General features: G+C 36.0%; 1 protein-coding gene across 1 annotated transcript in view; it reads right to left on the reverse strand.

Moving 5' to 3' along the window:
- Nucleotides 1-23025, reverse strand: part of AHI1 (Abelson helper integration site 1) — a 104822-nt gene that overhangs the window by 15184 nt on the left and 66613 nt on the right. The window contains 4 exon segments of the mRNA XM_009319080.1: nucleotides 1419-1519; nucleotides 2984-3146; nucleotides 5478-5543; nucleotides 10079-10137. Of these exon segments, the coding sequence (XP_009317355.1) occupies nucleotides 1419-1519; nucleotides 2984-3146; nucleotides 5478-5543; nucleotides 10079-10137 (389 nt within the window).

Consider the following 23025-nt stretch of genomic DNA (forward strand, 5'->3'; position numbering starts at 1 on the left):
TAGCTTTGAGTGTTTTAACCTTGAACATTGTAATATATATTATGCAGCCAAGATTAGATAAATCATCCGAAAAAAGAAAAAATCGTAACTAAGCAACACAGCATACATTTTGAGTCTTGCAAATCAGACGCAAAATATTAGATTCAATTTTAGAAAAGTACATGGAAAAGTCAAGTCATTTGAAAGAAATCTGAACAAAAGTCACTTTTAAAGTAGTTATGTTAGTACCATGTGACTAAATGAATAGCTGTGGAAAGCATACTTAAGGCAGATACAAACATTTTGGAAAAAAAAAATTCTTAAATTCTAACAGTTATTGAACTAATTTCTATTACTTTTTTTTGCTTACAAAGTATCCCATGTTTTATGACAATCATCAGTCTTAGTTCACAGAAGGGGAACATAAGCTATGCAAAGTTTCTAATCTCTGTTTGTCTGGAGAAGTGAGAGTCATTTGGCCTGCTTTGCACATAGCAGTATCTCCAAAGATCTGAAAAAAATAACAAAAATCAAACCCCTATTTTTTTCCTTGACTAAAAACTGGCTGTTGTTTCTTTGTTCTTCTGTACATACTGTATTCTGACTGCTAACTAAAATCACAGAAACAGGAATGCTTCTGCATACAATATAGTATGTGATATTTAAACAACAACATAATGCCGTATGCAATTACAACCCAATAAAAGTATACGGTGGGAGTGGAGAGGTATCAGATATAGTCAAGACAAAAGCCTGCCTTTCCTTTGCTCCTCCAGACTATGAAGTCTCTACAGCCTACACTCCTGAGCAACCTACAGCATGGGCTCAGTCATTCACATCAGAGAACCATCAGCAGCTTTTAAACAGAAACATCTATTGACAAGTAAGCATGTTTAGATGGAGCATATCTCCTGGTCTGCTAATAAGGCTTTATGATCACATTGCATATCTTTAATTAGCATATTATTACATGGACTGAAAAACTCTTGAGAGAAAAACATCACAGCTTTTTCCTAAGCAACCTGATAGATAAGGAAATTTCATGGCAGAAAATTTGAAGAATCTGCGGCAGTGCATACTCCAAGAATGAGTCAAGTGCCCGAAAGTATGTCAGGTTTTGACAAATCCATGTTGTTTCTTCAACCATTATTTACATCAGGTAAATGTAAACCTGATGTCAACCTTGGAGTCAATGGGAGACTTGCCACTCATTACAATGGCGCAAGAGTAGGCAGAATATTTAATTGACACATGAAGGAACAGCTGGTTCCACACAAGACAAACATTAGACATCTGCTGAAAATCTACCTGCTTGCCTGGAATGAGGTCTACACATAAGAAATTTTTCCAAAAAGGATCGAAAATTAATACAGTCCACTTGGCACACAAAGGACATACTCCACCACTACTTATAGAATCCTTCCTTCTCAAATTATTACCTTATGTAGTGTTGGAGAACCCTCCTCTGCTTCTCTTGGTCCTTCAGGTAGGAGAGGAGCAGAATCTGGTACTAATCCTGAAGGTTGTTCTTCATATTCTTCTGGAAACAGGATCCATAATTCACCATTATGAGAGCCATGAAAGAATTATGAAAGTATCTATTTTATGTGACCAACCATGACATTACGATCTAGCCAGGAGGTGAACTGAAACAGGTGAAAAATGCTTGAAGCCAAACTTTGTATGAGAATTTATCAAAATTTGCCCATTAACTTTTATTTAATATTAGTAAGCTTAGATTTAAATGTAATTTTTATATAGGTAATTTATATAGGTAATTATATAAAATGAAAACAAACATTTACATGACTAAGAACAAAGTCCATACTGACAGCAATGCAGTTGATACTTAACAAATGTATCATATGCATTTCTTTTGATTGAATAATAAGATGTTCACCAACTGAAAAAACAAATTATATACCAGGGTTTTTTTGCACAGTTGGACAACTGCCTCAAAAATGTTGTGTTGGTTTTTTTAAGAACAACAGGCCATCGCTTAAGACTCTTTCCTACAGACTGCTCTCTGGCTTATTCTGCAAGGAAAAAAGGAAGGAGAAAATGCACAGGATGTGCAAGGAGAGGACAAAGAGGAAGGGCAGTAGTTAAGCTGACTTTAACTACCATTGTAAAGTTAGCACAGTGTTATGTCCCAGTTTTTTTTAGGAAAGAGGCATAAATACTAGACTTCACTTGAAAGACAGAGGGAGGAACTAGAAAAAGGGGGAAAACATCTTGAGAAATGTTGGGTTAAGAGATTTCTAAACACCAGTATAACTGATAGTTTAGGAAGGCAAATGACTTTCTTGTAGCATGCCACCACACGCTATGTCCTTAAGCTGAATACTAACAACTGTCAGGACGCTGAGCATCTTTACATCAGTTGACTCAGTAGGATGCTTCCTATATTACTTGTTCAGATTCATTTAGGTTTGCCTGTATTAGTTTAATCAAAACTGTTTTAATGACAAGGACCTGGTAGGAAGTTCAATGCTCAGATATGAGATTTAACCATTACTGTTCTTTTAAAACTTCATACTGAAATCCACTTATTTGGGAACTGAGCATTCTCCATTAGACTAGGGGGAAATTCAAGAGTTTTTACAAAAGTAACTGGTTAGATCCCACAGAGACTGCCTAAGAAAAACCTAAGAAGTTTGTGAAATGCTTTGATGTGTCCTAAAACACTGCCAAGGTAGGGCATGAACCAGGTGGCTATATGTAAGAAAAGATGAGGAATCAATCCAGTTGACTGATAATTAAGCCAGCAGTATGTAAGCTGGAATGTTTAACTAAGTGCCAATACCTTCCTAAGTCAAGTATGTCGACTTGCTAAGTGGTTAGCTAACTTTATACAATTTCTGCATCACAGTAAGTCATCGTTATGCCATCTGCGTGCTACACAAATTCATACCTTCAGAACAATAAGCAGTACAGCATGGTAAAATCCTGGACCACCAGTTAGACCCACACCAGTATACCAGGAAGACTGCAGTAAACTTACTTTCACCAGCCACATAATTAGCTGGAAAATAGCCTTGCTGTCCATTTGCTAGGCTGCCAAACCACCAGTTATCATTATCTTTGTATAACACTTGGATAATGTCACTGCGATAGATGGTTAGCTCATCTGATCGATGCGCTGTGTAGTCATAAAGAGCCACTACCTAAAAGAGAGATAAGAGCACCACAGCTTTATCACAACCATGCCACAGAGAAAAAAGCACAACATTCACTTCCTCTTGCAGAAAAGCAGCTGAAACCAAAGCTGCACTTTGGTAAAAGCTGAGGCTGTCTCAAGTTTTGCTAATGGGATCAGGGGTGGTGGGAAAGCAGCAGGAGAGGCAAGATAAAGGACTGTGGGATTGTAGAAATGGTTAAGAACATTCAATTCACTAAGATTAGCTTCAAAACAGCAGCTGTTAGTTTTATAAGCAATTTACTTGTGAAGCAAAAGAAAAAAAAAACACACCATACATTCACTTTCTCAGAATTGTTACACCACCTTCAGATCCCATTCTGTGTGTGCTCGTAGAAGCATACGTGTTTGAATAAATACTTCAACAGTATGACAGTTTTACCGAAGGAAAAATTTAGTACAAAAATGTCATTGCTTTGATCACTCTACTTTTTCTTTTTTTTTTGTTAAAAAATAAGGATTTGCATATACAACTTTATAAATATCTGCCAAAAATACGTTTATATTCCATTGCACATAATAAATCCATTTGCCAGTGAAATACAGTGCATCTATACTTTTCTGGAAAAAAGTACTAATAGTAGTTGGCACCATGCATACTACACAGAATACATTACCAGAAGCCTGCTTTCTACCCTGAATATGAAAATATCGAGTATAATTTTTTATTTATTTCCTATGCCCTATGAACAAAAATCTGTCCTGATGAATTCAGAGCAGAAAAAACTGAAAACAAGTGAACTGAAAGAATAAGGGAATTGCTCACTTCCCTCATCATAAGTGAAGAACAAAATTATGACCTATTTTACACAAAGAACACTGCTTCCCTACATACAATCTTCACCTCAGACCCCTCTATGAAATTGTAAGTAAAAAGGTCAGAAACAGGGATCGTTAAGAGTGATAGGAGGTTATAGGGGATTGAAGGAGACAGCACAGTTACTATGAAGATAGGGATTTGGAGAAAACACTTCCTTTTTTTATTACTCATGCATGCATTTAAATCCTAAGACTGCTGAACTGCACCGTGCTTTTTGTATTTGTATTTCTATTTTGAGTAAGATAACCTATGAGTTATGTGTGTAAAAAAAATAACCAAGGTCACTTGTATTTTCATACTTCCATGTCACCAATTAAACAGATTAAATCTCTTATGAATGGGAAAAGATGGAAATGATTCTACCATTGCAAATTCTATGTGGTAATTTGTGAGCTGGTCAGCATCAAAGAATTAGTATCAGCAGAGTTCTCAGTAGACAGGAAATTTATCTAAATATGCATTCAGCAATCCTGAATTTACATAAAGAAGCTAAACAATGAAGTACCATCCTTTATCAGAACTCTCCTCCCTGCATTTGGAAAGCTAATACAGTAATTACGGGTGATGTTGACAATATAGAAATATGAACTTTAGAATAGAACCAAACTAAAACACACTAAAGAGCACCATAGATAAACGGTACAGAACTGGAAGCTTGCATGATCATGTCCAGTAAGGGGTGCTCTAACAGTGCCCACTTCAGTTAAGTGGCAACGGTTCCCTTAGTGATAGCACTATGAAAATCAAGAGGTCACTTAAGGTTAAAAGAAAAAAAAAAGAAAAAAAGGAATGTAACACTAACTACTTGGCAGCATGAAAAACAATGAAAGGCAGAGCAGCAAATACTTCTTTTTGCAGTGTCATCTGTAAGATAGTTCTAGTGTAAATGTTTTGGGTTTTCGAAAAAATTACAAAAATTTAGTAACATGGAAACACTGCCAACAAACAGTTCAAACCAATCAAGCAAGTCCTACTGTCTGTCTCCCAGAAGTAAAAAATTGAAATACCAATGTGTCCTGTAATACAACTGGTTGAGCATGCCTGACAATTTAAAAGAAACATGGGAATTGCCATTATATTCTCTGGAGACATATCATCAGAAAATGAGCATGAGGGGATACAGGAAATGCACCTCAGGACCAAAAAAGAATGTAAAACACTCACAATTATGCCCAAAGCAATGGAATTTCTTCTGGTGTGATGTTCAGACGTGTTAAATTCTGTCTGGGTCCAAGTTCAAGCAAAAAAAAAAATCTATATTCATCAAAATTTTACAAAATGATCTTTCAAGAGTGATATAAAAACAGCAGTAATGTGGTTATGGTGGTTATGAACATGTTTGTAAGAATTACAAAACCTAGGGTTGCAAAAAAAAATCCTTGGGATATGTTAAAAAAAAAAAAAAGAATGTGCTTTCAAAAGCACAGATACAGTGTAACAGGTATACAAGATACTGCAAAAAATTTACAGAACACTTACTGTCTCTTGCCCGAGTGGACAACTGTTTTCTCCTCTCACCCCCAGTGCAGTCAGGCAGTCATCATTCTAGAGGAAGAAATTATTTTAAAACTTTAATATGAAGTATTTTGATAAACTATTATTTTGAGTATTTCCATGTCCACTGTAAAACAGTAAGAACTACCTGTAGTAAAATACTTTTTTAAAAAAAGAAAAAGCAGAAGTGATGTTAAGCATCACTGAGTAATATCGGCTATGTAGATATTTAGAAAAAGATATTAAGTTTTTCAAGTATGTACACTACACTAAAGACAACATGGGGGAAAGGCAGAGGATCGATGACTATGCAGTCTAAGCTTGTTTGCACTGCAAACACTACAGCAGATGTTTAAGAAGTTGTTGCAGTGAACTTTACCTCTGAACCAGTATGCAAAAGCTGCCACTTTCATATAATGGAGAATTTCAGGTTGGTCTTAATAACCAATACTTTCCATCTAATTCTAATTGTTCTATCTTTACCACTTACTCTTCAGACTTCCAACAAAGTCAAAGGAATAGCAAGTATATAATGCAATAATTAGGATGTGCCTGTACCTACAAAATTTGATTTCTGTCAAACAATAGAATTCTTCAGCTGAAAGAAGATTTAAAACAGAAGAATTAGGAAAATTAGCAGAGGAACAACAAATTAGAACAAAGGAAGAGATGGAAGTCCTTTGCTGGTGTTACTTAATTTTTTTCAATGGCCTATTTTCACAGAAGGGAAACCAGTTTCCCCTAGATTTTGTGTGCGTCAAAGGATACAAACTACAATGCAGAATAGAAATATTACACAGCAATTAAAATAGAAGAATCAAATGTGAGCTTTGTGAAGTAAACAACATTTCCACCCATAACAGATTGTACCACATTATAAACAACATTTAAATTTGAGAATTTCTATCCAACATACTTCACCTTTTTCGTATTTTACAGCCCCTCCTTTAACTGTCTTAACTTCTTTCTCTTCTTTTGCTTTTTTAGAACATATATCTAAAATGCAATGCTCCTTTTATTTTCTGGTTTGGTTTATTTTTGTTTTGTTTTGTGTTTTTTTTATTAGGGTGATCCAAGGAACATCATTACTGCAATCCTCAGCAGAATAAATGGCATTCTCCAGAACAGAGATTCTTGTCCTCAATGTTCTTTTCCTAACTTAGCTAGGCTTATCCCATATGGGAAAGAAATCACTGACTATCCTGAACACAGAGGTTCCATCCAGTCTCCAGATTGTTTTGGTATTGCCACAGTAGTTACAGACACACGCAGTACATAGAGATGAACACAGTATAAAAGTGAACAGTTGCACTCAGTTCTTATCATCTACCAGAACATCTAAGCCTACCACCTAAAGAGTTCCAGATAATTACGTATGTACACAGAGGGGAAAAAGAAGAAAAAAAAAAAGTAACTGCCTGATTTGATAAATTTTGAACAGAGCCCGGTGGAGCTGCAGTTCAGAGTACGTAGCTTGTTCGGTGGTCTACTGATAGTTAGCACTGCCTTACAGGTTTCAGCTAATTCTCATTTTCCATTCTCAAGGTTAAGAGAACTGTGCAGGCAATGTGCTTAGCCTGTGGGATGGGAGTGCCTCCTGTTGCTCAAAAATGATTCATCAGAATTATTAGCAGTATTATTTAGGTATCTAGTTCAGGTACTCATATTGCCCCATTATTGTGTCTCAATCTCTCTCTCTCTCTCTCTTTTTAATAAAGTATTTATGTGCTCTCAAACACTCAACGTAAGAAGAGCTTGAAGAGAGCGAGCTGTTTGGAAAAAACAAGCTAAAATCCATGAGTCATCCTGAGACTATGTTGAATGTTCTCAGGCACTGTGTTAAACTTTTAAGGCAACAACAATCCAAAGAGTTTCCTCTTAAAGAGATACTGTATGTCACGGGCTGCGCACACACCCTACCTCCAGTGGGACAGGGGAATTGCCACAGCTGCCTGCCACAAACGTAGCTACTGCAATGCAGCAGAGCTGCCTCTGGCATGCCATGTCATTTCTCAAATTGTGCCAACTACCAGTTACACCGTACATAACACCCAGCAAAAACTACTGGCCTTTCAATTTAGAAACATCATTTTTTTAATGTTGTGCCACAAGATTAAGCCACATTTTCAGGATTCCAAAAAAGCGACAGGCATACTGAAGTGTATAAATACATCATTCTTAACACAATATTAACGTCTCCTTTTTTCAACACAAGATGGAAACTAGTTAATCCTTTTCTTGCATCGGAACAGACGTGAGGCTACAGTTACGTTCTGAGGAGTTGGTCTTTTTGGGAGGCAGACCATCTGTGAGAAACAGGAACAAAATGCTTGCTGAAAAAGCCCGCCGTGTCACACTGATTTTGGTTGAACAAAGCTGTTAGGAGCTTTCAGCGTAAGGAACATCCTCAGAAGATGATAAATAGATCCAGCAGTTGACGCAGAGTTCTAGACCATGGAATATCATACTGGTTATCCAAGACTAACCCACTTAGATAGCCTTAAAATTTCTAACACAAAACCAAACAAAAAATGTCTTAAGACACTAATACAAAAGAGACCATTGCAGGTAAGAGTAAACTGATAAATAAGTTGCTGTATCAAGCGTCACCGATTCCTGATAATAGCACTAATTAAAATGTTTATGGCTTCTTTTTAATTGGGCAGTTTCAGTGATTGTGGTAATGGAGGTTTTGCTTTTATTCATGCAGATGTATAGCAGCCAACAGGATTTTGGCATTAGATATCATTCATTCCCTTAGGAGAAGCAGCACTGAGTAAGAACAAGCGATATGTTATTACCGCCTTTTCTGTAAAAAATTCAGCATTTCATTTCTACTACTAAACAAGTAGAGTTCAAATACCACAATATAAAAGTTTAAAGAAAAAAATATGGAAAAATGAAAAGTCTAACAGTGGTTTCATATGCTGCTTCTATATATGTAAACACATTCTTCATTGTAACAGAATAAACATACAGATTAAGTCCCACTTCTAATTAGTCATTAATGCTTAATAACCACACTTGGAAAATAAGCTTTTCTAAGATTAATCTTAGGCAGATACTACACATACCAGCGTGAACCCTAATGTGTGTGCATACAGGGCCAAAGACACCCTCCCTCCTTTTCCAATTACAGTGACAAACTCAGTGACATGAAGAAGGACAAACATCTATTTCCTGGATGCTGCACAGTGCCGCTGCTTCTCTCCGCCCCACCTCCCTATACCCGCTATCTGCCAGAATGGAAAAGAAACTGGGAGTGTTACTTGTGCAAACACTGCAGTAAAGACACAGGGAATGAGCGTTAAAGCTTCTCTTGTCTGTTCAGTAAATCTGTGCCTCAGTGTGTAACAGCCTAGGTTCTGAGGCTGTTACCTTTTGGGGTTTTTGTTGTTGTTATTATGGTTTTTTTTTTAAAGGAGACAAAATAAGAAATGAACTTAGTGTGCTCAAAAAACCCAAAACTGGCTTAAAAGTGAGATAATATTTAAAACATTTAAAAATTTTACAGAATCAATCCAAGCTTTTACAGTTGCTCCATTCTTTTCATTTCCCTTATGAACCCGAGGGTTAGGAATTTACTTAATCCTCTCCTCCTCTAAGAATGTCATGTAATCTCTTTACCCCAGTAATTGAAGTTTTAAATGAAACACTAAATAAGCTGAGACATAGCATAAAATAATTGAATATTGTTAGCACTGTTGTATTTCTGTTCTTGTTCTCTGGTCCAATTAATTGTCAACACACTCCTAGCTCAGGACACCTAACTGTACAAAATTAGTCTACGGGAAACAGAAGTACAGGGACAGTTTTAATAGCTAAATTAAAATAATCCCAAAAGTATTAATTGCTAAGAATAATGTACTCTTCTTTGGTCTTAATTAATCTGTCTGTAGACACTGTAAAGTTACTTCCTTAGGCTTCAGATGACTACAATCCTTACTTGATTACAGCCCTTCAATATTTAATGAGCATGGGAATCTATAATCTGCCTAGAGGAAAAAAACAAAACTGTGCCAGGCTGCATTTTATTGAAACCTGCAATGTACAAACAGAAAACAGAAATGCAAACACAGCTGCTGCAGTAAAGCCTACAGGGATAAAAAAAAGAAAGAGAAGAAAAAAAGGGAAAAAAGATCAATTCAGAAGCATGTGAAATACTCCAGCTCCTGAAATTATTAAAAACCTCTTCAACTATTTCGTGACTGTAAATATGCTACTTTCTTGATATAAATTACTCATTTTACCTGCACTTATAACTTATATATTACTGCATTTATAACAGAAAAGGTAACAAAAATACTCAAAACCTTAATTTAACCCTCTCAGAAAAAAAGTATTTTAAATTAGCTGCTATTTAGTATTTTCCAAAACAGTTGAGCCTGTAAATATTTATAGAGCTTGCTGTGATAGAGAACATTAAAATATTGATTGAACAATTTGTATTTTATTTGCTTGAAGATACCTCTTTTGTGAATAAAGACAGGATAAAAAAACCCCTCTCTACAATGAGAACTTGTGAATAATGACATTTTATAGTTAAACATCAATTTTTAAAAAAATGCAAAGATAAAATTCCTTACCGTCTGTAGTCTACCCAATAGTGTTCGGCTAAGAGGGTTTCCTACTGGGCTGAAACACCCTGTGAAAAGAAAAGGCTGTGAATTTTCTGCTTGTTATCCTTTTCCATCGAATAAACCATTTTATTTTAAAATCATTATGTTAGCAGGATATGTTTGACAAAATTCTAATGAAAAGCAGCAGCATCTTTCAGTCACAACTATGCATCCTTCAGTCAGGAACAGTTGGAGGGTTTATTTAACTAACAGACCTGACACAAGGTTAACTAATCCAATATTTCCATTCAAATGATTTGGAGAAATAACTCAAGCTATGTCCACATGCCACCTCGTGCTCAAAGCTGACACTATTATCTAGGCTGTATTACTTTTCTCTTCATTGAATTTCTGAGTAATGCATACAAAGTTTTCCAACAGAAATGATCACAAAAACTCTCAAAGGAATTACTTCCTTATTTTATCTGAAAGAATAACTATGCCTATTCAGTAGTTCCCTTTGATCATCTGAGTTCCTATCACAACACATCTTGCTGTTTATTTTATTCACTCTCTACATAGTGCATTTGAACAAGTACTTGTAAATTCTTTTCTTTTCAAACTATTATGTTAACTACTAAGCTCAGGAAAATCCTTTCATCATCTATGGATTTATCTTTTTGTTGTTGGGCTCCTCAGCTGTATACTTAAGAAAACATCTTAAAAAGAAAAGATGAAAATCTGAAAGTTGTAGAACACAACAGTGAAAAATGCTACTGCTTCGTTGGAGAACGGTTTCTCAAGTATAGAGATGCCAGACAACACAGAGTTAAGCTCACTGGATTTTCTCTGTGCGACGCTACATTTGAAACAAGTTTTGTTTTCAAAGAGGAGTAAGTTCTGAAAACTAATTTTCATTTGCCACTCCAAAAACCTACTCTTGAAGAGTCCAGTATCGGAATAAAGAGGACTTTTCAGATTCAGATTCCCATGTACTGGCACAGCTCCACAAGGAAGCTTGCACAACTCCACTTACAGTATACTTTCTAAAGCCTAGTGGTTTAGACTTTCACAGGAGATTTACTCATAAATGTTTAATCATTAAGATATTTAGATATTTCTAAATATAAGAAAAGCTCCAAGTTCAATCATAGTTAAACCATGCTCCTGCACATCTGCATGTGATTAATTTTGTACTTGTGAGAAATCCTAAATAAGTGCAATAATTGACTTTTCAATTTTGTGTATGAATTAAAAATTTTGTGATCGTAATAATTTCAAAAAAGCTTGTATAAATTCTGAAATGCTTCATTTTGAAAGGCTTACTTGGATTTTTATTACTTTTTTCCATCTCTTTTCAGAAGAAGAAAGATATGAGAATAGAAACCGCTTTCTGAATTCAACCCATACTCAAAGACGGTAGACCTGAAGCTTACCTTTTTTTAAAATAAGCTATTTGCTAAAACATTTGTTCAGCACTACACCAACAGTCAGTGGGGACATTACTCCTATTAATATTGTTATCTGCATACTCACACAGTTACAAAATGAGCTGCTACAGATATGATACTACATATGGATATACTATTGCATGTAAGTGTCATATCAACTCTTTGAATAAAATAAAAAAAACAACCAACAAACTCAAGACCAATAAAATGTCTGCATGATAAAAAAATATTTTTTCTTTAGACAGCTAAGTATTCTACCATAGGATTTTCAATTTGAGCATTGTAGCGTTGTGCCAGTTCACACAAACCCATTCTAAGATAAAAGCTGTATAAAATACATGATAAAAACAATTGCTTGTTTGGAAAAAAAATCTTCAAACTTTAATTAAAAAAAAAAAAATCTGTATTTTTATCAGTAGTATCGTTGACTTTCTTGTTCTCCTAAGAAAAAAGATGTGCTTCTGGGCTGTACGTTTATGTATGTGAGTTCTCCTGTGCAGTCACTACGTTTAGCTGCTTGTCAGGTGAAAACTTTATGGTTAGACTGATATCCCCGATTAAGCCTGAATAAAGAGCAGTGCAGACCTGTTCTGCTGCAAGCATAGGAAAGAGACGGATGTGTAACTCAAAGACATAGGGAGTGCTGTACTGAATTCTAGGAGCTGGCACTGGTTTTGACAGCGTTTTCCGTGACTAGAGCCTTCTTTCAAAACAAGCAGGAAAATTCTTATTACTTCACTTGAGGTGTAAACTCTAACTAGACCAGAGCACACTTGGGTCCAAATATTCTACGTGCCACAGAGCAAATGCTATTTGTTCATATTGATCATGCCTATTGGGTTACCCTAAATAGTCTTTAGTGTTATCCATTGTTTTCAGTTACCAAGCATTCCCCTAGTAGCTCCTACATTCAGAACAGTCATACCAAAAAAACCCCGCAAACTGTTCAAATCTTCCTCATTCACAAAACAAGGTCCATTCAGCAAGCAAGGGAATATTCATCCCTTCTTTCTCAAACGATGCAGTAGATTTTTAAAGCAGTTTTACACAGCTATTGGCTTGACGTGGTTCCATGCTTGATGAAGCATGTAAATGACACCGAGCAGGTGTGACTAACAGCCTCAGCAGTGCTTGCTCTGGTTATCTCTGATCCAGGCTGTGCAAACTTTTCAACTACTATAGTGAGGTACTGAAATTGAGGTCAGGATTGCAGAAGGACATTTCCACTTCATCCAAAAACTAAGTTTACAGGACACCGTAACCTGTTGGGACTCTCACTTAGCCTGAGCTTATATAAAGGTCACCTAAATCCCTTGTAAGGTCAAACCTGAAGAAAAACAACACCCAGGTTAATGTAGACTGTCTTATCTTAAGGATGCTTTAGAATCAGTAATGGAGAAGCATTTTTGTTGATTCAGAGGGTTTTCTTGAACTCTCCAACAATCTTCTTTCTTAACAGCATTTGCTGTCTTCACTTTCAAAACTTTGTGTGTCTCGAGAAGCTAATCTTCCCTAAGAAAGTATTAACATTTGAACTACCATATTCCCTATTACTCTGCATTGATTCTTCGGTGGTCTCCTTTATCTGGAATTTTACATGAGAAGAATAAATTATTTCTAGAATAACCTACCGCTAATGTCTAAATGCGATATTAGATGTCTCAAACTGATAGATGCTATTGCTTTTTCTCAAATGATCAGAATTTTCACACTGACACAATTTAACAGCAGGACAGCTCTTCTTTATGGTCCACATAATCCTCTCGCTATGATTATTTTGTGAGTCCAAGCATGTGCTGATTTAGGTAAATGCCTGCCAAAGAATTGGTATCTTTTGAAAAACAATGTAGCTGTCTGCCTTGAGAGGGAGTCTGAAACCCTATTAGTTTCCTGTACAATTTGAACAGTGAACTGAAAGTCTATCCTTAGTTCCTCTGAGTCACTTCTGGCAATATATTCTCTACCACTATAATTGCAACTAAAGAGAGAAGAAGACGACAGAAACCAACTAGTTGTCCTCCCGTCCAAAATGCATGCTGTACTACCAAGTTTCCCGTTTTATTGCACGCTTTCACTGAAAAACTACCTTCTGCTCTAGATAAGCACATTAGTGTGAATTCAAATTCTAAATAGTTGGGCTGAAATACACAGGAAGTAGATGAGTTCATTTCCAAACAGATTAGACTTATACAGAAATGTATATGATAACAGCAACAATGCCCCCAAATAGCACTTGTAATAATTAAGAACATTTCCTATTAAATAACAGCATCTTTAGCTATTAACATATAGCTGTAACAGCAAAAGAGCCAGAACAGGGAAAAAAGTCCTTCTAGGGAGTCACATAATTCTGCTATTATCCTACTGGAGTGCCTACAATCACCTAATACTAAATGTTTATGTGAAAAATTCCTCTTTTAATAGAGGCTGAGAGAACATTCATTACAGAATTTATGTTTTAATTAACTTTTCAAAAGAAGGCTTCTTCTCCCTTCGTGAAATGCTCTTGATAAATTAATTCTGTTAATTAATAAAGGTATTTGTGCATCATAAATCTCCAAGGATTCCAGTCTCATGGAATCTACAGTTAATGAAATCGTCCAAAAGTTTATCCTGGAAAATCCTCAGAAAAATCACAGAACACCAAATGAACAAATAACTAACTAAGAAAATTGAAAAAAAGTTGATATTCAGACATGCCTGTGATGAACCCCTCTAAAGCATACAGAGAGAAAAAAAATCTTACCTATTCCAGTTCCATATTATTCTATTTTTAATTGGTTTTTACTTTATGTTTATACTAATTGTTAATGTCTAAAAAACCCACAAAGAAATGAAAACAAACTATACCTCTAGGAAATGGTATTTCTTATTGCAGACATTCTTCTTATAATTTCTATTGTGGTCTCTTGCAACATGGCATAGTTAAAATACACCCAAATAAACAACAAACACTGGAAAAAAAAAAGTCAGCTCAGAGACGAGATGAATATGTGTATATCAGCTCAGTCCTTTTCCTACTCATCTTCTGTAGCTTTAAAACTGTTCCCAGCAAACAGAATTATGTTTTCAGCGCAGTCACCTATTCAAAAGTATGACCTTTGTGACCAAAAGATCTTTTAGTATGCAGTATAATCTCTCCTTTAGGCTTCAAAGGGAAGTCTGGGGGTTTTTTAAAGTAAAAGCTTTCAGAGCAGTACTAAGTTTTTTCTGTAATTTTATTTTTCAAGCTAGGTATCATATGAGAGAAAGAAGATCATTTTGTAATGATCTAAATATATACTGATCTTCCCTCAAAGGCTTTATCCTTACAACAATTAGGCTTTAATAGATCAAACAGAATTCATTAAATAAAAAGACTGTTAATATATTGGATAAGAACCTGTTTTCCTTTACTTAAACACAGGATCACAAATACTTTCAAAACCCACTGCAAACATTTTCAATGCAGTTCACATAAAATTAAAGGAATGGATGCACCCACTTAACACATGCGTACCTTTTTGTTTTACCAGCAAAACAGGTGTTTTACTAATATCCAATGCTGTAGGTGAAAACCCACTTCAAATTCTGCTCTACATAATTTAGTCTAGTGCCTATGATGCTGAACATATTCCAAATTGAACAGGAGAATGGATAGGACCAAAGTGTATTGAAAACTGTTTCAATGAAGTTTAATCTGTATCATAGCTTTTAAAACTGCTTTGGAACACATTTGGCTGAAGGTAGAGCAAGAAAACTACATTCAAAAAAAGCAGTTCAAAGTGACAAGGAACAGAGTATTTTTAGCATTCTTTCTAAAATAGTGTTCTCTTTGTAACTAATACAACACCAAAGGAAATGGTTAATTCTCCTGAGAGCCCATATCTTGCAAGCCACTTAAAATGTATATTCTCAAAATAGACGGTTCTCACATGCTATGTTTAAGTGTATATACAAAAGTGCTGTGATGGCATCACTACTGAATGCAAAGGACTTCTACAAACACCCATAAGATTCTTGCAATGTGTTCTGCACTTACAGAAGTCTACTCAATGTCCAGTGAGCCCATGCTTTTACTAGCCCTCTCCTTGTCTTTTCTCCACTTTTTTCTTCTATCAGAGCATCTGGAAAAGACTGAACTATCTCCTCAATGTCATTCTCATTTTCTAAGTGGGGTTCCAATTTGTTAACGTAAATCTATCCACTTAAAACCAAAACACAAATTCTATAGGACAAATAAGATCCCTCTCTGTTTACTGTCTTACTTTCTATAAGTTATATAGAGAAACTTCTGTTAATTTATTTTACCAGTTGGATATGAGAGCTGTTTTCATGCTATATACACTTAAAAAGAGAAGCCTTAGCTCTACTGCTGCCAGATGTCACTCCTCCAATTAGTGGAGAGACTGATCTAGATGGCAATGACAAAACAAAAAAACCACCATCCTCCCCTCCCTGCCCCCTCCCTCCCCCATTAAGCCAAAACAGAGCTGTGCTGATAGCTGGAAAAGCATAACTTCTTTTTGTTTCCCTTCCCTATCCCCATTAATACAATGAAAACTTGTAAACTAACAAAATAAAAGAAACTTGGGAACTTACATCAATAGATCAGGCTGTGGTTGCCATTCAAAATACTATACTATACAAAAAAGTCTGCACAGAAGGATAAGCTTTCAATGAAAAAGTATGCAATATTTACCTTTTTAACCAATTCTTTACTAAATCCTGGGTTTAAAAACAGTTATGCAGAAAAGTAACCCTAGGGAGTTACACAATTCAGTACTGTGAAGTTCCACACATATTGCTGCAGCTTCTTTCACACCAGCATGTGATTTTCCAGTAGATGCCCCAACTCCGGGTATTAGAGGAACTCTGGCTTCTCAAACCAGAAGTCAGTCACAGTCTTCCTAAACTGAGAAAGACAACTGGTCTAGTGTGCTTAAACACAGTAACTTTCTTATCCAAGGACCGGTACAGTTATCTCTAGCTACTGCATCTGGTTGTCTCTGATTCCCCAGCCCAGATGACCAAGTATACCCTTGCAGCAGAGCTAAGTGAACACTGGAGCAGTGGAATGGAAAAAGGCTTGAATTCACACCTGTAGATCGTCAAAGAGATACCTTCGCTGTAACACCAACTAACTCCAATCCTCATATAAGAGACCTCAGCATCAGACAGCACTAACACAAAAAACCCACTATGCTTCTGGCAGTGCCATATCCCACAACATAATTATATCTACAATCAGCCAAAAGAATGCATAGAGAGATTCATTCAGGGTTAGCCATTATTTTCATTCCTGGTTCAAGGTGTACAAGGACACAAACATGTATTTGCTCTGAATCTTAGAATACTCCTCCAGAAGGAACTATGGAGGTAGCCTGTCACTGGCTTTGAGGAGAATACTGTTTCATACCAATACATGTATCCTGTACTTAGGCACAATGAACAGGCAGAATTTGGCCCCTATTTACAAAAGTTATAATGAAGTAAAAACTATTGCATCACAAAAACAATTAAAAAATCCAACTTTTTAATTAGAGATTAAAATCAAATACATTTAGCAGCCTACACACCCACCTAATTATTTCTGAGTAATCTTATCAAATCATCATCTCACATTTTTCTTGCAAATGTTAAGTTTCTACAGTACCATATATAAACAATGCAAGTAGTAGCACGTGTCCCAAGCATTCTTTTGAAGTAAAGAACATTTATTGAATCCATGCTAATCAGGAACGTGCTAATTTATGACAACCTCTAACGTTACATCATGATGGAATTAGATACAACTGAAAATGAGCAGGGGTTATAGTATCCAGTTGTTCCTTTTACAATGTAGAGAACAGAAAGTGACTCTACAGCAAACATCAATAAGCCTGCACAGATATCATCAGCATTCTGAAATCAGATTGGCAATATTATTTACAAGTTCTAGATAGCAGATAAAAAAAGATGTAAGGAAAATGCAGACTATGACGCATACTTTGTATTAATAAGAGTTATTTTTCTTCTAGTGCTGCAGATATCCCGAGAAAGTCATTATTAGTTTTGCTAAGCTCACCAGGACTATTTAAAAGCAAACAAACGAAATGAAATTTGAAAAGAAACTTATTTTGTATTATATTAAATAAAGCTTGTGGTGTTACTTTATCGAAAAATACTTTGTGAAATATAGAAACTGCAGTCCCTTAGAATTGTGGATGCCCAACACTGAAGTAGCAACCTTCACTTCTGGGTTTGGTAATATTTTTGCTTCTGCATTAACTTACCCTCCTTGAATCAGAGGAAATGGAGCTCTTAAGCAGGATTTATACTTATCTGTTTCCTAAAATTACGCAGTACAGTTCAATTCTATTTATTAATACAGTTAATTTCTATGTAATACAGTTAAATAGAATTTATCTCTATCTGTAACTCTCAAAGTGAAGTATCTACTGACCTCAGGAGGTCTACTCATGTCTTTAAAAAACATACTTGACTAGGAATAAAAGACAAAGAATGAAAATTATGCAAGGAAGGAAAACAAAGTAATTTACTTTGTATGGTTCCCCCAATAACTGAAATTCAGCAATGGCTAGTTACCCACAGTTACTTAAACCAAATTAGCCTGTTGCTTTACAAACGGAAAGCCGTAAATAAGAAAATATGCTTAGAATACTACAAACACTTTTCAAAACCAGCCATTAACATTTTTGCAATGCAAATCTTCTCAGCTAAGAAAAAATAGGCAGTTACTGTATGAACTACTGAGTTTCTATATTACCCAGTAGCCTCACAATGTCAAATCAAGTCTTGACTGGAAAAAAAAAAAATCTTGTAACTGCTTGAAGAACATATGTAGCATTTTTCTAGCATTTGCATTCAAGGAAAAATAATATCAGCAACATCATATGCAATATGCTAGAAAAAATAAGTCAGCTTGATATTTCAGGTCTTTTTCATGACCAGAATAGCCAGCAGTTTGTACCAAGCCTACTTTCTCCATTAAATTAGCACTTTCAGCCAGTACTGAGTATTAATTTTGAGAAAATATTACCAGAAAATTCCATGACATTGCCAAACAATTCATACATTATTAAACCTGAAAAATGCAGGGCATTGGCAGACACTAAATCAGGAAACCGTTATATAAGAATTTTAATATGGTCTAAAATCAAAAGAGTAAGAAAAAAAAGGTTCATAGCAGATATACTTACTATTGTATTTTCAGAAATAGAAGGCTATGTCTTTAAAATACATTCCCAAGTTTACTTTCCATTTTGTAGTTCAGAAACTAGATTGGTCAGATACTTCATGAGAACGTGTGTGTGGTGAAACTGACCTACCACATGTGAGTTTTTGTGCATGCACACTTGCGAGTTTTCAGACAATTTATGAACAAACTACTCTGAGAAGAGTTTTTCTACATACCAGTGATTAGAACATGTATGAATAAGTCCTTTCTAATTCATTTCCAACTGCACATGGAAATAAAATAATGGCCTGTAGCAACTTTGGTAACAAAATCTGAATACACTTCCTTGTAAATAATATATGACAAAGCACTTGAGACTAATATTGGTAACATCCATTACAGAGGTAAATATACTGAAAAGTTAAGTCCAACATTAAAGCAACACATTGCAGACCCAGTTGGGCACAGACTGCAGTGATGTTGATTTTTCAGTTTCCTTCACCTACAAGGTCTGCGAAGTTTTCTAGAATGCAATAGCAACCTGCTACTACTTTTACGGCAGTGGATTTTTAGAATGCGTTTTAGAAAGTATCACTATTGCTAAACTCTCAGCCTTCAGCCACCATGCAAGTACTCTGGCAGAAGTTACACTGGCTATACAAATATGTGGCTACCAAATGTTATGCTACTGTGCAGAAAGTAAAAAAGATGACTTGGCCATTAAGGGCTGCCTTCTAGTACAGGAGACCCTGGTAGAAAGCTCGAATTATCACTTGACAGAGAGCAGAAAAGCAATCTGTTCTAGACAGATTTTTCCTTGGGTCTTAGGTGGAGGATATGCAAAAAATAAGCATGGAAAGAAAACTTTGCAAAGAACTTCATTAGGAGGCAATACTCCCTTTCATTTACAAAGTGGTACCTGATCTGAGGAGAGGTAAAAGACAGAAAACCAAGACAGGCAGGTTCATTAAGGACTGTGCTCAGCTTTGGGCTAAGATCACATTTCCAGAACTCTGGATATCCTGGAGAGAACAGACTTCTCTCCAAGGTTCAATCAGCAACCCAAACCACTGCAGCTGATACTAGAAGAAAGTAAGACTTTATCTCAGTGTCAAGCCAGCAAGTAGAAGTTACAGTTCTATTCAGTGAATTTGTATCGTATTTGTATAGGAATTTTACAAACAAGAATATCTGCACAGCAAGTCTAAAGATGTAAATGAAAATATTAATGAAAATGAAATTCAGAATGAATACAGAAATACCATTTGACTAAATATTTTCTATAGTATCATGAAATACAATTTGATAAAGTACTTAATATAATAACATGAGAGATTTTTTTTACATCATCACACAGGTAGTGCCAAACTGATAAAAACTGCAGTATTTTAACATAAAAGCTTAATTACATGCACCCATCCTCTCTGGTTTGACTAACAACAGCAGCTAAAATCACTACTGACTATGCTCATATGGCATCTCCAATAACACAAAATCCACATGAAAGTAGCAACTGCTAAGTTTTCATACTCATCAGTAAGAGAAAGGGGATTATTGAGGTCTGAATATTCAAGGACAGGAAATTCTTGTCCATAGCTTATTACGAAAGTAACCCGTTTCTATACATCATGCATTGTGCAAGGTATCTAGGTTTCTTTAAAACTGACTTAATTGCTAACTGCTACACAAACATTTGTTTCTCCAAAAGGACCAAACAACTGGATAAAACACAGAAAACTGTCTAGTAATACTCTATAAGTTTGGAACTCTCAAAGCATATGCCTTAATAGCCTTGTTCACATAAAAGCACACTTGTTAAATCTTCCTAGATGGTTTTTGCATATTCACATGTGCCAAATTATTAACTCAAGAACTGGTGATACAGACAACCCTGGACACACTTGTTCTCTTTGCAGGATTCCTGGAACTTACCCTGAAAATGATATGTTTTGGTAAGAAAAGCTCATTTGCAGGAAGATTCTTAATTCAAACCACAATTTCAATTGCTGAAGATCCTTTACATGTATGAGTAGACAAAAAAAGATGGAAGTGTCCTTTATGCTCTTTAGCACAAGGAAAACACCTTTCCAATAAAGTACTGTTATCAAGGAACACATGATGTGGTATATTATAGATGTGTATTAAGTGGGCATTGCACTCCAGATTTTCCAAATAACAGTAGCACAATTATCTTTTTTCTCCTGTTGGTTCTGCTTTTTATACAGAAGCAGCCAAATCCTATGCAAATATAATTGAGCTGAACATATTGTTAGATTGAAGTGCTGGACACAGAAGGTGAAAAGTTACCACTAACTAATCAATACATAGTTCAAAACACAAGTTCTGAATATATTTCTAAAATGAAAGATTCCAAGAGTGTGACTTGCAGTCCTTAAGGGAGATAAATACCAACTCAGTTTTAGCTTGTACCTGGCTCACAAGAGAAGTTCTTCAACTAGCAACGTGCACTGTACAGAAGTACCAAGAGCTCCGTTACAACAGAGTCTCCTGAACAAGTAGAGGAGGTGACAGACCTCACTGATACCTCCTCTGAATTGAGACAGCCTGAAAAAACCAAAAAAACCCACCACTTCAAGGACAAGACATTTTTTTTTTATTAGAGAGGTGAACTCTGCTTAAATGTGGTTATCCATAAATGAAAATTCAAAGATGCAAGGAGTAGGAAAACAGAGCCCATTTATGATCTTTACCTGAAAACAGTAGAAAATGTGACATCTTACAAAGTGAATCTTAGCAGTTACAGTCCTTGCTAGAAAAAAAAAAGCTAGGGGAATCGCTTCTTATGCTCTACTGGTGGATAGTGACAACGAGAAGTTTGGTGAAAGAATTCTCAAAACATTTTCTGCTACTAGGCAATTTATCACACCAAAAGATGCTCATCATATATTATTAAGTAAGCGCCAATTTTCTACATTTTATTCTTTGGCATATTAGCTGCATCAGTCTGCTTCCTTTGACCAGTCAGGCTCTGAATGGGTTCCAGAAAGACCTCTATCAACATACATCACTGCAACACCCTTCAGCTAATCTGGAAAAAAAAAACAGTCAATGAGGCACCAGAAGCTAGCATAGACAGCTGAAGTAGAGACAGTGGCCCTCTATTCAAAGCAGAAGATATTGACAGGACAGGAAAAGGGGATGTGATATCTAAAAGCATATTGGGATGTGATATGCTGGAATCAATCTTCAGATGAGATACACAGTTTCAAATACTATCTGTTATACCGTCTGAGTAAGAGTCTTCTGCAGAAGGACTGCCTGGCATACCAGAGCAAAGCCTGGGGTCAAGTGAGCAGGAGAGACTCTAAAGTTTTTTTTTAATTTGCCTATGTGTCATTCGGATCTTTTTTCTCTGGCTGAGGAAGTAAAAACTGAAGAAACTGAGCCCTAATTGTGAGGGGAAAAGATGAGGAAGGAACCTGTGCAATCTGTTCCTTCACTGGAGCATGCCATAAGGTTGCAGAAAACATCCAAATACAAGTTTTCAGGAGTAGAGTTTTAAGGCAATTCTACCACCTCATTTGAAGCCAACAAGCAATGAGTCACTGTTCCTTACAACCTCCAGTGAGCAAGAAAGCAAGCTAACAGTGAGGAGGCAGGCTCCAGTGAAGCTCTTATTTCATCTGGATCAAAGCAGCACGTTGAGGCCAGCTCTGTAAATAATGCCGAGCCACTAGGTTGTGTGACAATAGCAACGTGTAAGCTACACACCCACAGTGGCCTTCACTTCTCTGTACGTGCCTTCCGCTTTCTTAATGCTTTCCCAAGCCACCATCCTCTATCATTAGTTTCTATAGGACCAACATGATCAGTATCAAGCTACATTGGTACCACAGTCTATTGCAGAGCATAATATGGACCACAGATATCCAAAATTAATTCAAAAGTGTTATATTAGTAGAATGAATCATGTGAGGGAAGCTTGCTCTCACTGAACTTGTGTCTTCAGCAACAGTTGCGTATGAATCCATGAAAGTTTAGTTGTTTCACACAGATAAAAATCTATCTACAAAATTAGCAAAGGGTTTTTAAAATAGTCAAAAAAGTATGTATGTATACCAAAAAACGACGGATAATGTATCTTAAAAAAAAAGATTTTTTTTTTTTTTTTGATGTACTAGGTTTTTGCTCACTTGTCAAAACAAGGAATGAAGTCAAAGGACCTAGGTTTCCTCTTGGGAGAGGGAGATGCCTCCCTCCTGCGCACCATGGCTGCTACTGGGTCTTTTGCAGAGTCCTCCCAGCTCCTCTGGAAATGACAGGAACAGAAGGATTGGAGCAATACAAGGAGGGATCAATTTCCTCATCTTATTCACTCATGCTTATTGCTGTACACACAGCAT

This window comes from Pygoscelis adeliae, unplaced genomic scaffold (genome assembly GCF_000699105.1).
Source record: "Pygoscelis adeliae isolate BGI_AS28 unplaced genomic scaffold, ASM69910v1 Scaffold172, whole genome shotgun sequence".
Taxonomy (NCBI): Eukaryota; Metazoa; Chordata; class Aves; order Sphenisciformes; family Spheniscidae; genus Pygoscelis; species Pygoscelis adeliae.